General features: G+C 53.0%; 1 protein-coding gene across 6 annotated transcripts in view; it reads right to left on the bottom strand.

Moving 5' to 3' along the window:
- Positions 1 to 14,441, bottom strand: part of Atp2a3 (ATPase sarcoplasmic/endoplasmic reticulum Ca2+ transporting 3) — a 50,224-nt gene that overhangs the window by 15,791 nt on the left and 19,992 nt on the right. For all 6 annotated transcript variants that reach the window (XM_071603312.1, XM_027922587.3, XM_027922586.2 and 3 more), the window contains exons 2-9: positions 6,717 to 6,734; positions 6,381 to 6,463; positions 4,853 to 4,957; positions 4,548 to 4,686; positions 4,171 to 4,251; positions 4,000 to 4,085; positions 1,809 to 2,273; positions 141 to 229 (exon numbers count right to left, since the gene is read on the bottom strand). In XM_071603312.1, coding sequence (XP_071459413.1) covers positions 141 to 229; positions 1,809 to 2,273; positions 4,000 to 4,085; positions 4,171 to 4,251; positions 4,548 to 4,686; positions 4,853 to 4,957; positions 6,381 to 6,463; positions 6,717 to 6,734 — 1,066 coding nt within the window. The remainder of the gene's footprint in view (positions 1 to 140; positions 230 to 1,808; positions 2,274 to 3,999; positions 4,086 to 4,170; positions 4,252 to 4,547; positions 4,687 to 4,852; positions 4,958 to 6,380; positions 6,464 to 6,716; positions 6,735 to 14,441) is intronic.

Genomic DNA, 14,441 nt, shown 5'->3' with positions numbered 1-14,441 from the left:
GGTCAGTACAAGGCTGTGGCCCCGCCCCTGGGAGGTGCCCTTAGTCCCGCCCCGAGAAGGCCAAGCCCAAGGACACCTCTGCGCTGTTCGGTGAGCCCCGCCCACCTGAGGCCACGCCCACCCCTCTCCCGCGCACTCACACTTCTCCCTCCGGGGTATACGTGGTACCAGAGATGGTGAATTCGTGTAAACTGCAGGAGCCCGCTTTCGCTTCAGCTACCACGAACATCTGGGGAGCACACAGGAGTGCTCAGGCGGCTGGATGGCCTCCCTTCTCCCAGAGCAACCAGTTTGAATAAAGCTTGACCCCTGGATGCCCGACCCCAAAAGCCGCCTGTCCCCCCTCCCCGGAGAGAAGTAGTAAGTACAGGATCCCAGCTGAGGCGGGTACTCTGCCCAAGTATGTCCAGCTCTGGTCTGGCCATTTGCTGTAGACTCTGAGGGGGTTTTGGCTGATTCTTCAGTGTCTGGGAGCAGCTGCTAATTTGGGTCCTTCCTCATCTCACAGTGTGATCCCTGGTCAAGTACCTGAACCTCGATTTCGCAATGGTAATATGGGAAAAAAGTGGGCTCAGAGTCCAGCAGCTGCTCCTTTCTCTTCCAGGGGATGAATTCCTGGCCTTCAGGGTAGGAAACACACACCCTGCTCTGAGGCACAGAGACCTCCAAACCCAGAGGTGACTCCAGAGAGGGAGGCCCTGCCAGCAGGGCCTACTGGCAGGCCCATATCTCTGCAACTCAGAAACAGGGTTGCTCTTCCCGCCCAGGGCAGCCTGCTTCCTTGTCTGTTAGCTAGTTCCACTAGGGAGACAGTTCTTGTTTCCCGGAGATTGCCTTCCTCACTGCACATAATCAAATAGTCAGCCCAGCATGCAACAGGTGCTCAGTAATGACCTTCTTGCTTTTATCTCTGTTCTAGGGGCATTACTCCAGCAAACAAGGCCTATTATCCAGTGTGTCCAGCCTCTATATCTTCCCTACACTGGGCTTTTAAAATCTTTATTTCAGTCAAGGGAGACACTATTCAGATAAAATGCTACTAGGGATCTTAGCAGGTCAGGGTCCACAGGGCAGTAAAGCTTGCCACATTCCCTGCCCATTCTGATGGATGAACCTCTATGGGACCTTAGGATCTCAAAATACTGAGCCTGGGTTCCTGAGGCCTAGTGCACAGACTTCAGAGGCAGGGTTGGAAGAAGGGTGATGGGAAACCTGGGAAGAGTGGGGAACCTATAGCCTTCATCATCTCACCACCCACCTCTCTGTTGGGTCAGGAGGAGCCCACTGCCCTCAGCCAGCTTTCCTGGAGCATGTGGACAGTGGGCCCAAGATATGGGATCAAGTGCCAGGGAATGAATAATTCCTGCCCTCGTCCTTCTAGGTCACTGGAGCTGGCATATCTAGTGACAGGCATCAACTACACTGTCATGATCGAGCAGGATAGAACCTAGGTCCAGATCCAGCTTGACTGAGACACCAGGGTTGTACTTGACACTCTCCTGGATTCCTAATGGTTACCTGGCAGGGTTTGTACATCCAAGCTTCAGTTGAGGAGACTGAGGTCCACAGACTGCCCAGGGCCCCACAGTAACACACAGGCCACAGTGACATGTGTTCTGCAGGCATCATCTGCTACAGCCTACCAGTCATCTGCTCTGCCTCATCAAACCTGGATCTGCTTCCCACAGGGGAGAGAGCTTGTGTTTCCTCCTCTATCCCTTGTCAAAACGGAGGGGAGGGGGCAAGCCCAGCTGCCCAGGGTCTCATAGCAACACCTGAGGGACCCCAAGCTGGCTACAGCCACTTACCCGGCACACTGACATCTGATTGGTAGTGAGAGTGCCCGTCTTGTCAGAGCAGATGACTGAGGTGCAGCCCAGGGTCTCCACAGAGGGCAGGCTCCGCACTATGGCATTCTTGCGTGCCATGCGCCGTGTGCCCAATGCCAGGCACGTAGTGATGACTGCTGGGAGGCCCTCAGGGATTGCAGCCACAGCCAGGGCCACGGCAATCTTAAAGTAGTAGACAGCACCACGGAGCCAGGAGCCACCATGGGCTGGGTCAGCAAAGTGGCCAATGTTGATGACCCATACAGCCACACAGATGACAGAGATGGCGTGGGACAGCTGCCGCCCAAACTCATCCAGCTTGCGCTGCAGTGGTGTCCGCTCAGGCTCCACTGCTGCCATCTGGCTCCGGATCTTGCCCAGCTCCGTGTGCAGACCTGTGGCCACCACCACACCCACTGCCTTGCCTGATGCTATATTGGTGCCCTGGCCAAGGAGAGACAAAGAAAGAACTGCTCAGCCTCCAACCAGGGCCAGGAACCCAACCTCTTCAAGGCAGGAGGAGGACTCTCATCCTCTGACTTGGCTTTCTTTTTCTCCATGCTGCTAGTGCCTGTAGACTTTTTTATTGGGACATTGATAACTTTCCATGATAGTCTGAGATTTATGAAGGTAGGAATTTGGTTTGCCATATCCCCAGTGCCTAGCAAAGGGTCTGGCACAGAGGTGGCTCTGGGGCTGAGCTTGACAGTCTGATCAACTAGCACAGCCTGGGCATAAGCCCATCAAACCCATTATAACATGATTCATAAACAACCACTATGGCCACACAGCAGAGTGGCTGACCATGATTCCAGGTACACAGTTCTTAAATATTTACTGAAGAATGAAGAAAACCTGAATCTAAGTTCATCCATTCCTAAGGCCCCAGTAAAATCCCCAAGTTCCATGTAAGGGACAGGCAACTCTGTGCTTCAGTCCTCTTTTGCAAAATGGTTCATCAGAGGCCCAAGACAGCATGATAAGGAAGCTGACTGCTGGGTGTGCCTTCAAAGGGCCATGCTGTGGAGGCTGGCAAGAGGGCACGTGCTGCGGCAGCCTCGTCTCCCTTCTTCCCTGAGCAGCGCAGGTCCCTTAGCTAAGGAAATAGCCTGTGGTTAGCCACACCACCCTCAGAGAGCTTCCTAGTGACAGCTGCTGACACTGGAGAAAACCTCTAGGAGCTTCCCTCCCACCCAAAGCATCTTGTCCAAGACGTTCATGCAGCTGGGCAGGGCACTCTCCTCAGAAGTGCTCCACATGAACGTCACAGTCTCCATTTTCAGGGAGACTGTACAGTCCCTTATAATTAACTAGGTGCCCCCGGCCACTGTCCAACAGGTCTGACCCTTCCTTGTGGCACCAAATGCAATGCTGGCTCCAGGATATTGCTGAACAGCTGTGAGTATTACCTGTTAACTCCCTTGGAGGCCACGGGGACAGGCCACTCTCATCAGAGCTGAAGCTACCATTCTCCCTGAGAAGAGCCAGGGTACTTAGTATCATGCCTTGGAGGGGGTCAGTTTTTATATCTGAGAAATGGACCATTCCCACCATCCTTCACTTTTATTTTCTTTCTTTCTTTCTTCTTCTTCTTCTTTTTTTAATTTAATTTTTTATTTTTTTGCAGTGCTGGGGATGGAACCAGGACCTCATACGTGCTAGGCAAGCGCTCTAACACTGAGCTACACCTCTAGCCCCTCCACTACTTTTGTAACTCTTTTCCCTCTAGAGGATTTTCTGTTGAATGACTAATGGAAAGCTCTGCCCTCCCCAGGTTAAGACTGGGTATCCTAGCAGGAAAGAAGAAAAGGTCTCGAGCAAGGATGTTTAAGTTCACAACCAAGCTCTGCCACTCAGGCTGTGTAACCTTGGGCAATTTACTTAACCTCTCTGAGACTTGTTTCCTTCTGGAAAAACACAGATAACAAGATCCAGATAACCTTATTTCAAAGGTTTGTGGTGTGGATTAAATAAACTAGTGTGTCCAAAGAGTTTGGAACAGTGCCAGGCACAAAGGCCTCAGTAAACACAAGCTACTATTATTGTTATAAATTTGCATGCTTTCCTGATAACTGAGAAAGTTCTTTCCAATAGAACTTTGATTAACATTAATGTGACTGTTTTTATTATCATCGTCCAGGCAAAGGCCCCGAGCATCCTAGGAACTTACAGAAAACAGCATGTTCTTCTTGTCCTGGTTCACAGCTCTAGGGTCTGGGATGGCGTCTGTGTGCTTGGTCACGGACACGGATTCGCCTGGTTGTAGAATTAATATGAGAAGCCCCACTCAGAGACATGCCCATCCCCTTGCCCCGCCCCAACCCCAGCCCCTGGGCCTCACCCGTCAGGATGGACTGGTCCACTCGCAGCGTGGTGGACTTGATCTCGATGAGGCGGAGGTCAGCAGGCACTTTGTCTCCCACTATGCAAGAAGAATGGTTTGGCTGAGGATGGTGTTGAGCCCTAGCCCCCAGGAAAGTCAAGAAGGCTCCAAGGAACCAAGACCAGGGCTGAGTCAGAAGCCCAAGTTGTGATCCCTCAAGAAGACCCCTGCCCCTCTGGTCGCAGCCGCCCAATCTGCTCAATAAGGCTTCAGCCAAGTATCTTTGAAGGGATGTGACAGACACCCCATCCACATAAATAACTGGAAATATAGAGGCACAGAGAGGGCCAGGGCTCCCTGGTGTTATGTACAGGCAGGAGGAGGCCCCAGCATACCTGCCACTTCCACAATGTCTCCAGGGACTATGTCCCGGGCACGGATCCTCTGCACGCCTCTGCGGTCTGAGCGAATCACCTTGCCCATCTCAGGCTCGTACTCCTTTAAGGCCTCGATGGCACTCTCAGCATTGCGTTCCTGTACAATAGACGGGCAGGTGGTCTGTCCTGGAACCCCCAGCAGGTCTCCCCTCAGAGTGATGCCCTTGGGACCTGGGATTGAGCTAGTAGGAGGACCTACAGGTAGAGGTCCCAACTTGCAGCCAGGAAAGCCCTGCGCCTAGTCCCACACCTGTGCCTCTCACCTGCCACACGCCCACAATCGCGTTGGCCACAAGGATCAGCATGATGACCAGGGGCTCCACGAAGGCTGTTGTGGTCTCCTCACCCTCCTCGAACCAGGCCAGGACCTACGGGGTCAGAGCTGGTGAGCCAGGTCATGCTGGGGGGCTAGCTGTTCTCCTTGTCCTTTGTACCCTGGGTCTCCTGTCTGCTTTCCCTGCTCGAGGGAGATACCCCCAGGGAGTCTTGGGCTTGCAGAGGGGCTGTCCTCTGAGAAGGCCTTGGTACTGGACACCCATCCCATAGATACGACCACCACAGCTCCCATCCATCCAGGACCACCTTCAAGGGGTGGGGGTAAGCCAGAGACTTCTGTCTGCCTAGAGCAGCGCTTCTCATCACAGCCCTGGGGGACTTGCTAGAAACACAGTGCTCAGGCCTATCCTAGACCTCCTGAGTCACAGCTCAGGGGCAGGTCCAGGAATCTGTTTGAAAAGCCCAAGTGATTCTGATGCATGCTCCCATTCAAGGTCCCTGGCCAGAGGAGTATCCTTCCAGCCCTGGAGCCTAGGACTCGGACAGAGACTCCAGTCAAGTCCCATGTCCACCTCTTGGCCTAAGCAAGTACTTGGGCCTCAGTGTGGCCATCTGTGCTGTAAAGGGGTGCAAGCAGGCTTGGGGCTCTGCCATGTGCAGATTTTTTTTTTCTAAGAGTCCCCATATTCCACAAGGACCAGGCACAACTAGAGGGGAAGAGCTGGCCCCAAGCCAGTGCCCCTGCTGTTCCACACTCCAGGTCACCAAGATGAGGTCTCCCCCCAAGGCCCTATTGGGAGTGAGACCAGGAACAGGAGGCTGCTTTCCAGCCCCAAGTCCCTGCTATTCAGCCAAAAACAATGATCACTGTCCCTTCGCACATGTCCACCCTGGGCCTGGCCCTACGTTTAGAAGGGGGTGTGGGCAGCAGGAATGAGGGAAATGCAAAGAGAAGCAGCAGCCAGGAGGAGGTTGCAGGAGGTTAAAGCCAGCATCTGCCTGAGGAGTGCTAGAAGGAGCTGCAGCATTCAACCAGGGGACATCTAGCAACATCTGAAGACATTTTTGATTGTTACTGACATCGGATGGGCAGAGGCCAGGGATGCTACCAAACAGCCTACAATGTACAGGACATCCCTCCACCCTCACCAGGAATTATTTGGTCCCAATGTGAACAGTGCTGAGGTTGAGGAACCCCGGGCTGAGGGAGGGGTGAGGTCAGCTTGTGATTTTGAACACTCACTCTGACAGCAGGGCATAAGATAGATGGGGGCAGGGCAGATAGGAGCCAGGGGCCCAGTGCTGAGGGTCCAAAGGCTCAGGCAACAGAAGCTTAAGTCCGACCAAAGCAGAAAAGGGACATGGGGGTGGGGGGCAGAGAGCAGATTAGTGGTGCCCATGGCTGACAGGACAGTGGCTCTGTGGCCTGCAGCCTGAGCTTCTGAGCACCACAGGGACACAGCTCACCCTCCCGGGCTACCCAACACTGTGGGATGGCAGGCGGGGCTTACTTACAAAGGAGACCAGAGCTGCCAGCAGCAGGATGCGCACCAGAAGGTCCTCGAACTGCTCCAGCACCAGTTCCCAAAGGGACTTCCCTGAAAACAGGAGAGTGGCATAAGGCCTAGCCTCTGACCCACTGCCCTCCCCATTCAGGGCTGGCTTCAGGGGCCCCCTATCCCCGATTCTCCTTGCAGTTCAAAGATGGAGAGTCCAAGGCCCCTAGAGGCTCGGGCAATGCTGGGGACTCAGCAGGGCCTCATTCTTGGGGGAGAGGAAAATCACAACCTCACAGAACTGTCCAAGGATGTCCTGCCCCTGCCTGGCAGCATGCCCCAGGCCCGGCCTCACCTTCCTCGGTGGGGAGCTCTGCAGAATCCAGGTAGCCACAGGAGCATGAGGAGACAAGAGAGGAGGGGGTTATGTAGTGGGGTCTTGAGTCTGGCAGCCCCTCCCCACTGTGCTGCCCAGGCCACACTGGCCTGGACATGTCTGCACAGCCCTCTGTGAAAGCATGGCTTGAGCCCAAGTCCTTCCAACCCCGCCCAACTCACATTGAGTTCTAGTGTGGCTTGGCTCACCTTAGCATAAGACCAGAGCCAGGAGGGGCCCTTCTGGCCTCCCCCCATTCACAGAGGGGAAACTGAGGCCTGGAGGACACAAGGAACCCCAAGGTCACACAGAGAATTGGTAGTTCTCATGGTCCCCTGGGTTGCTCTTCCCCTGATTGGCTGCCCAGTCCTGGTCAATGTCACTCAACCCCATGCCAAGGGAGCCCCTTCTGAATACTGCTCAGCTTCCTCTCCCTCATGTTCTGAGCCACTTGATCTTCCAGAACCACCTGATCAAGGTGAGCAGCAGAGCCAGCCCTCGGAGCCCCACCCCAGCCAGGCTCCCCTGGACCAACCCTCCAGCCGCCAATGGCCCAGACAGTGAGGACCCTTCCCTGACTCCCTCCTAGGCCTCTACTCCAGACCTGCTCAGGGAGGACCCTCAGCCCTGCCCCATGTGCCCAGTCCCACACGCCATCTTGAAGAATGCTGTTTCCAAACACCACAAGCACCTGCCTCACTTTACCTGCCACTTTTTTTTTTTTTAATCTTCTACATTTCCTCAAACACCCTTTGTACCAGCCATAGCCAGCCGCCACTCGTACCCAAGCCTGAATCTTCCCAAGAGCCTAAAGGGAGGCAGGGCAGGAGCTCCAGACCTACTTCACACACATCAGAATCGAGGGTCAGAGTTTAGACAAGGCTGAAGCCAGGTCACACAGGGAGTGGCTGTGTGGGGCCGTGCGGGGTGCGGGGGCAAAAGCTTCACTCTTGATGGGCTCCCCAACCCTGGACCAAGTTCCTGTCCCTGCTGAAGCCATTGACACTCCTCCCAGGCTGCAGCCTAACCCATCTCTACCATCTCATGACTTTCGCCACTCAGAGCCAGCAGCACCCTGGAGCTTGTTAGTGGTGCCGATCTGAGGCTCCTGGCTGGCCCTCTTCCCCTGGCTGGCCCCTGTCCCACATGGGACGGATCCTGCATGTGTCCACCTGTTCTTGGTCTATAAGCATTTTTTCCTATGGGAATCCTTGCTCCAGACCACCTGTTTGGAAGGTTCGGGGTCTGCACCTGACGGCTGCACCAGGGAGAGTATTAAGCAGCCCACTGGACCGCAGGAATCCAGGAGGGAAACTTATAACCTAAAAATACACTTTCTAGCATTTTCTCTAAAGTCCTATTTTAGGCAACGGCTGACATTTTCCGTGGAAAATGTAATCTCCAGTGTCCTGCGTTGAGATTAAAATCAAACAGACATTTTCCTTCTGATCTATTTAACTGAAGCGAACAGGAAAGGCGGGAGGAGGGCCAGCTTGGTTTCTGGGCCAATTCTCCGACGCAGTAGGGTTCTTTAGAGGTCATCTCAGCCATGCCCCAGTCTCACAACAGAAGACTGCCAACCTCTTGGCACGCATCAGCCAGGTTTTTGACATGCTCTACTGAGGAGACTCCCAAAACCTCACCTTTTTTAGGGATTTTGACCAAGGGGAGAGTCCATCTGACAGTCTCACTTGAATCCCTCCTACTGTTTCCCTAACTCCTCCTTATAAGGTATGAAGCTCCCAGGCTGCCATGCTCTTTAGTGCATCTACCCTGGGTAGGGCAAGACCTGAGGTTAGGATGTATGTCACAGTCACATATACCAACTCTAGTCCCTCCGAGATGCCTCTGCTTGCCCCAAGTGATCTCTACCTGTCCACCTGAATCTTCTCTCCTGCTCCCTGACCCACAATGACCCAGGATCCACTCTTTGGAGATCATCACGGTGTTCCCCAAATATTTCTGGTTCTTCCCACCTTGCAGCCACATAGTGAGTTTGTACCTCTCGGCTCCTATGTGAGTTCGCAAAATAAGAGTGTGTTTTAGTTCCAGGCTGGAGCATTGGATTTTGGGTGCAAGACTTTCTAGAAGGTCACCATCCAGTAGAATGTTCTGTGATGACAAAAATTTTCTCTGCCTGTCCTGTCCAGTACAGTAGCCACTAGCCACATGTAGCTACTGAGTAACTGAACTGTGGCTGGTGTTAACTGAGGAACTATGCTTTAAATTTTGCTTTGTTGGGCTGGGGATGTGGCTCAAGCGGTAGCGCGCTCGCCTGGCATGCGTGCGGCCCGGGTTCGATCCTCAGCACCACATACAGACAAAGATGTTGTGTCTGCCGCAAACTAAAAAATAAATATTAAAAAAAAGAGAAAAAAAAAATAAAATAAAATAAATTTTGCTTTGTTCATTTAAGTAGCCACATAAGGCTGGTGGCTGCTGCACTGGACAGTGCAGGTCTGGAGCTCTGTGACCCTCTGCTACAGCAGCAACAACCTGTGTAGGGGTGTCTGCTCAGTCTTCTTCATCACAGAGCCAGGAAGCAGAGTTTCAGATGACCAACCTGCCACTGGCAATCAGCAAGAGTGAGAAATGAACCATTGAGGGGCTTTTTGATATTTTAAGAGATGAGATCTTTCTGGGGTGTGGTAGTGCATGCCTATAAGTCCAACTACTTTGGAGGTTGAGGCAAGAGGATTGTGACTTTGGGGTAAAAAAAAAGGACGAGAGATGGGATCTTGCTATGCTGTCTAGACTCGTCTCAAACTCCTGGGTTCAAGAGAGCCTCCTGCCTCAGCCTCCCAGAGTAGCTTAGACTGCAGGTGCTCACCATGGAGCCCAGCCAGCCATTGAGATCTTGGGGTTGTTACTGCAATAACCTACCTTGGCTCAGACCTGGCTTTTACCACCAGGCTCCCCTTCCACCCTCACCTGGGGAGGCTCAGCCAGCCTGCCCATCCCTGCACGTGGCATGAGTGGTTCCAGTCCTGCAGAAGCAGCTGACTCCCTGTGGGGCCCTGCACCCTACTGGGAGGATGGGTACCCACACCTACCTTGAAGGGTTGCTGTGACAATCATCATCATCACCATCAGGAGCTACATTCACTGAGCTCCTACCACTCACCAAGCAGTGTGTCAGGTCTTACCTACCTCACGTCCAGAGGATACATGGGATGATAACTGGGGGCCAAGCCAAGAGGTGTTCAGCAGGCAACCCAGGAGCAGTGGGTCTTGAAACTGTGTTAACCCCTTGGGCATGTTATTCCCTTATGATTCTCAAGCAACCTGAGAAGGAGGATGCTGTTGTTGTTCCCATTTTACAGAGTAGAAAACCAAAGCCCAGAGAGGCTGAGTGACTACTTAACTGTTATGCAGCCAGGAAGCGTAGAGAGAGGTAGTGAGCCCAGGCAGTCTAGCTCTTGACCCTCTGCTCTGGGCCTCCTGTGCTAACACCTAGGCTGCCCTGCCTTCCCTCCTCTGATACGTTTACCACCCAGCCATCACCTAACAAAATTTGATATCCTAATAGTCTCCTGATAGTTGGACTGGATGCCGTCATCCCATCACCAGCCCATCCCTCTGTAGCAGCCCCAGAGCCACCAACCAAAATCATTGTCCAAATGGATCTGCTCTTCTCACAGGAGGTGTATGGGGGCCATGAGGCCCTGCCAGCCCAGGCCCAGTCTGCTTCAAGTGTCAGTTCCACCAAAGATCCAAAGATACAATTTTCCCCTCACGTGAACAAGTCCCAGAGCCACAGAAGGAAACCATGGCTGGGAGAGCCCCATGCCTCCACCACAGGCATCCCAGGAAGATGCTGGGTCCCCCATGTCACCCGCAGTTGCATGGTGTAGGGCTGAGCCAGTTCCCATTGAGCCAGATGCTGCATTTGCTAAGTGGGGGATTGCCCTACCCTGCTCACCTCTGTGCTATTGGCTGGGCAGCTCAAGGCAAAGCAGTAAGGGGGTACTGCTCCTCCTGCATCCCCATCTGGCCGATGCAGGGGCACACGACCCCTACTATTCTCATCTGGGCCTCTCCCAACCTACCCCTGCTCTGGATCACTGCTGCCAGACTGAGAGATCTGGTGTCTGCTGATGCCCCTGTGGGGCCAAGGAGCCTGAGAATGAGACTGTGGACTTAGGGCGGGCTAGTGGGGCAGTGATCCGAGAAACTCCAGGGTTTAAAGCAAAGAATATGGTCCAGAGGGCTTGAGTTCAAGTCCTGCTCTGTCTCTTGGTACTGTCATAGCAACAGGCAGGCCATGAAAGCTCCTGTGTCCCTTTTCCCATCAGCACACAGCAGCTAGTAGCAGTGATACCTTATAAGGTTATGTGAAGCTTGCATGACATGCACAAAGTGCCCAGGATGCGCTGATAGCCCACAGTGACAGTCATTGGCACAACGGTTATTAGACCATAAGCTCCATGATAGTGGCACTGTGTTTAGTGTAGCAGAACGGTGCCTGTCACATAGTAGTTACTCAGAACAAACTGAAGAATGAGTGACCCAGCCTCTGCCCTGTCATAGACCTTCAGTGGCTGTCCGAAGCCTGCATAATAATAATAATTGACCTTGGAATGGTCTTTCAGACTTTGGAGCTACCCCCAACCTGCCCTTCTAGAATTACGTCCACATTTCAGATGCAGAACTCTCTGCCACCCATCAAGCCTCAGGATTGCTACCACCTCCCTGTTTTCCTCCACCAATATTTTGCTTGCATCTTACCTTCTGTCCAGAAAACCTTTCCCTATCTCATCTGAACCCTTCCACGAAGCCTTCCTGGCCCACCTGATGGCCCTGCCTTCCTGGCCTAGTCACCAGTATTCACTCCAGACTGGAGCACCTCCAGGGCAGGGAGAGGCTGAGTCTTCCTGGTCCATACCAAGTCCTCCCAGACTTTGTTTATTCAGTTGTTCCATGGTTCAGAACAGGGCCTGGGCCCACAGCCTGCAGCCAGGGAGAAGCTGTACAGCCAGGGCTGCCCCCAGGCTCCACACACCACCTGCTCCCTAATCCCCCAACTCCTTCCTTCTCACAACACTGGAAACTGGAATTTCAGCTTCTAAATGTCAGTGGCAGCCGGGAGAGAAGAGCACTCACCCAAGGCTTCCTCCAAGGTAAATTTACAAAGCAATCAAATCATCACTTGCAGAGGTAGGGAGAGGCCTTGGCTGGTCAGAGCCCGCCCAGCCCACCGGGCCCTGACCTTGTCTCCAGGGTCCACCTAGAGTGGACAAACTGGCCCTGCTCCTCAGAGGACACTGAGGGGCCTTAGAAAGTGGCTCCTGCTCTGCAGAAAGGCTCTCGGTCGGCCTACCTGGCTGACCTGGCGCTAGATGCTAAGGGTTTGTTCAACACCTATGTGTCTTGTGGCAGTGTGGGGCAAGGCCTGATATTGCTCATGGGGGACGAAGGCTGCCCAGCAAGGGCCAGTAGGTGTGAAAACTAGGGTGAAGCCTGAAAATCCTTGAGTTTCCAGTTGGCCTGCGGCCAAATCACACTTTCTCCCACTGGGAGTCAGTGTTAGATCCTTCAAGGCCCTTAGGGGATCTCGAGACCAAAGGAAGGGCAAGTCTGCCTGGGGCCACTCAGCAAGTAAGGCCACTGCAGTCACCTTCTTGTTCCACTTAACCCACTCCTGGTGGCCTGGTTTCCAGGGGTCATGCATATGGGTTTCCAACTGAGGCCTGGGATAATGGCAGGAAATAAGGCCATAGCCAAAACACCACTGGAAGGATTCCAAATCTGGGCCACCGATCCCACCCTGCGGCAGCCCTGGGGACCTTGTACCCTTTGCACAGACAGGCAGTGTGCAGACTAGGGAGGCAGGTCCAGGCCAGGCGCTCTCTCTCCATAAGTTCCCCTGAACAGGGGCCACCCCCAGAGACCTCTTGGGATCTAATCTGACCCTCAGATCCCTGGGCTCTCCAGGGCCTTTAGGAGCAAGGTTGTGTGGCAGATGTACCTAACCCAGTCCAGTCTTTGACCTTGGCCCCAGTCTAGCAAAGGATGTGAGCGCGGATACAAGGAAATTGGATGACTCCTGAAGGTACAAAAAGATACCCAGCCTGACTTGTAAATAGAAAAATGCCAAGTACAGAACCCACAAGGGGACACTTTTCTATGACTGGCACAGATCAAGTTACACACTTACACAAGTGCCTTATACACTTTGGCCAGGTGGCAGATGGGCAGGTCGGTTGGTTCAACCTTCAGGACAGTAAAGTAGCAACAGCTGTCAGACTGCAAACACACTCCGCACACAGCAGTTCCACTTCTAGGAATTTATCCTTCAGGGCTATTCACAAGTGATAGAGGGACAAGGATATTCTTTATCTTTTGCATGTAATAGCAGAGGCTGTGACCACCGCAAGCGGCTCTCAGAAGTGGGATGAAGAAACACTGGAACAGGCCCACAACGGAACCCAGCACAGCCACTGGGAACCCAGGAAAGCTCCCTTATGAACCACCTCCAAGAGCGCTGGTCAAGTGGAAAGCAGGGTAGAAACGGCACATAGAACTCACTCCCTTTCATGCAAAAAAAAAAAAAAAAAAAAAATCCCAGGGATGGGGTGTACTTAGTGTACTTAGTAAGGGGCTCACCTAGCACATGCCAGGCCCTGGGTCCAATCCCCAGCACAGCCAGGAAATTTTTAAAAAGATCCTAGATGTGCATGCATATATGCACAGAATATTTTGGGAAGGAGACACAGGAATTGGGAACACTGGGATAGGTGGTTAGGAACAGAGTCAGATGTCTTTACTGTGCACCTTTTGTACCCTTTGAAGATTATATTGTATGCAATTTTTCTTTTTGTGTGTGTGTGCGGTGCTGGGGATTGAACCCAGGGCCTTGTGCATGCAAGGCAAGCACTCTACCAACTAAGCTATATCCCCAGCCCACTGTACGCAAATTTTAATTAAAAAAAAATTTATGTCGGGTATGTATTAGGCTTGTAATCCCAGCTACTTGGGAGGCTGAGACAGGAGGATCACAAACTCAAGGCCAGCCTTAGCAACTCAATTAGACCCTGTCTCAAAATTTAAAAAACAAATAAATAAATAAAATTAAAGAGGGCTAGGGATGTAGCTCAGAGGTAGAGCACATCTGGATTCAATTCCAGTATTACAAAAAAGATAAACCCTGCTGGGGCCTCACCAGCTCCCGTGAGGTTGGGACAGATGGTGTTTTGTATGCACAGGGGACTCCCGGCTGGCACACACACTGTGTCTCTGAGGCTCCCACCCCCTGTTCTGAGGCTTCTGTCCTCAGGAAGGAGGAGAAGGAGAGGTAGGAGGGTGGGATCCCCAGGCTCCATTCCCCCAGCCCCTGGCAGAATTTGCAAACTTTAAGACTTAAACAAATGACTTCCTTGTGGTTTCCAGTGCTAACGACCTTGCAGGTGCACAGACGCCTGGGGTGGGAGGAACACTAGTCCCTGGGGTGTTCCCTCCACCCACAGGCCCTGTACCCTACCAACCACCTCCTGGCCAGGAGCCCAGCCCAACCTCCTCTGCTACAGAGGCAGATGACTTGGTATAAGTGATCTCACTAAACACGCACAAACAACTCTAAGAGATGGTTTTATTGCGGCCTCATTGACAATGAGGAAACCAAGGCATAGAAAGGCCCAGGGGCTTGTCTGGGGTCACACAGCTATGAAGGGGCAGAGCCAGGGTGCAGAACCCCATCAGCCCCTT

The sequence above is a fragment of the Marmota flaviventris genome, chromosome 17 (assembly GCF_047511675.1).
Source record: "Marmota flaviventris isolate mMarFla1 chromosome 17, mMarFla1.hap1, whole genome shotgun sequence".
Taxonomy (NCBI): Eukaryota; Metazoa; Chordata; class Mammalia; order Rodentia; family Sciuridae; genus Marmota; species Marmota flaviventris.
The sequence above is the reverse complement of the archived record's forward strand: the minus strand, read 5'-3'. Positions and strand labels throughout refer to the sequence as shown.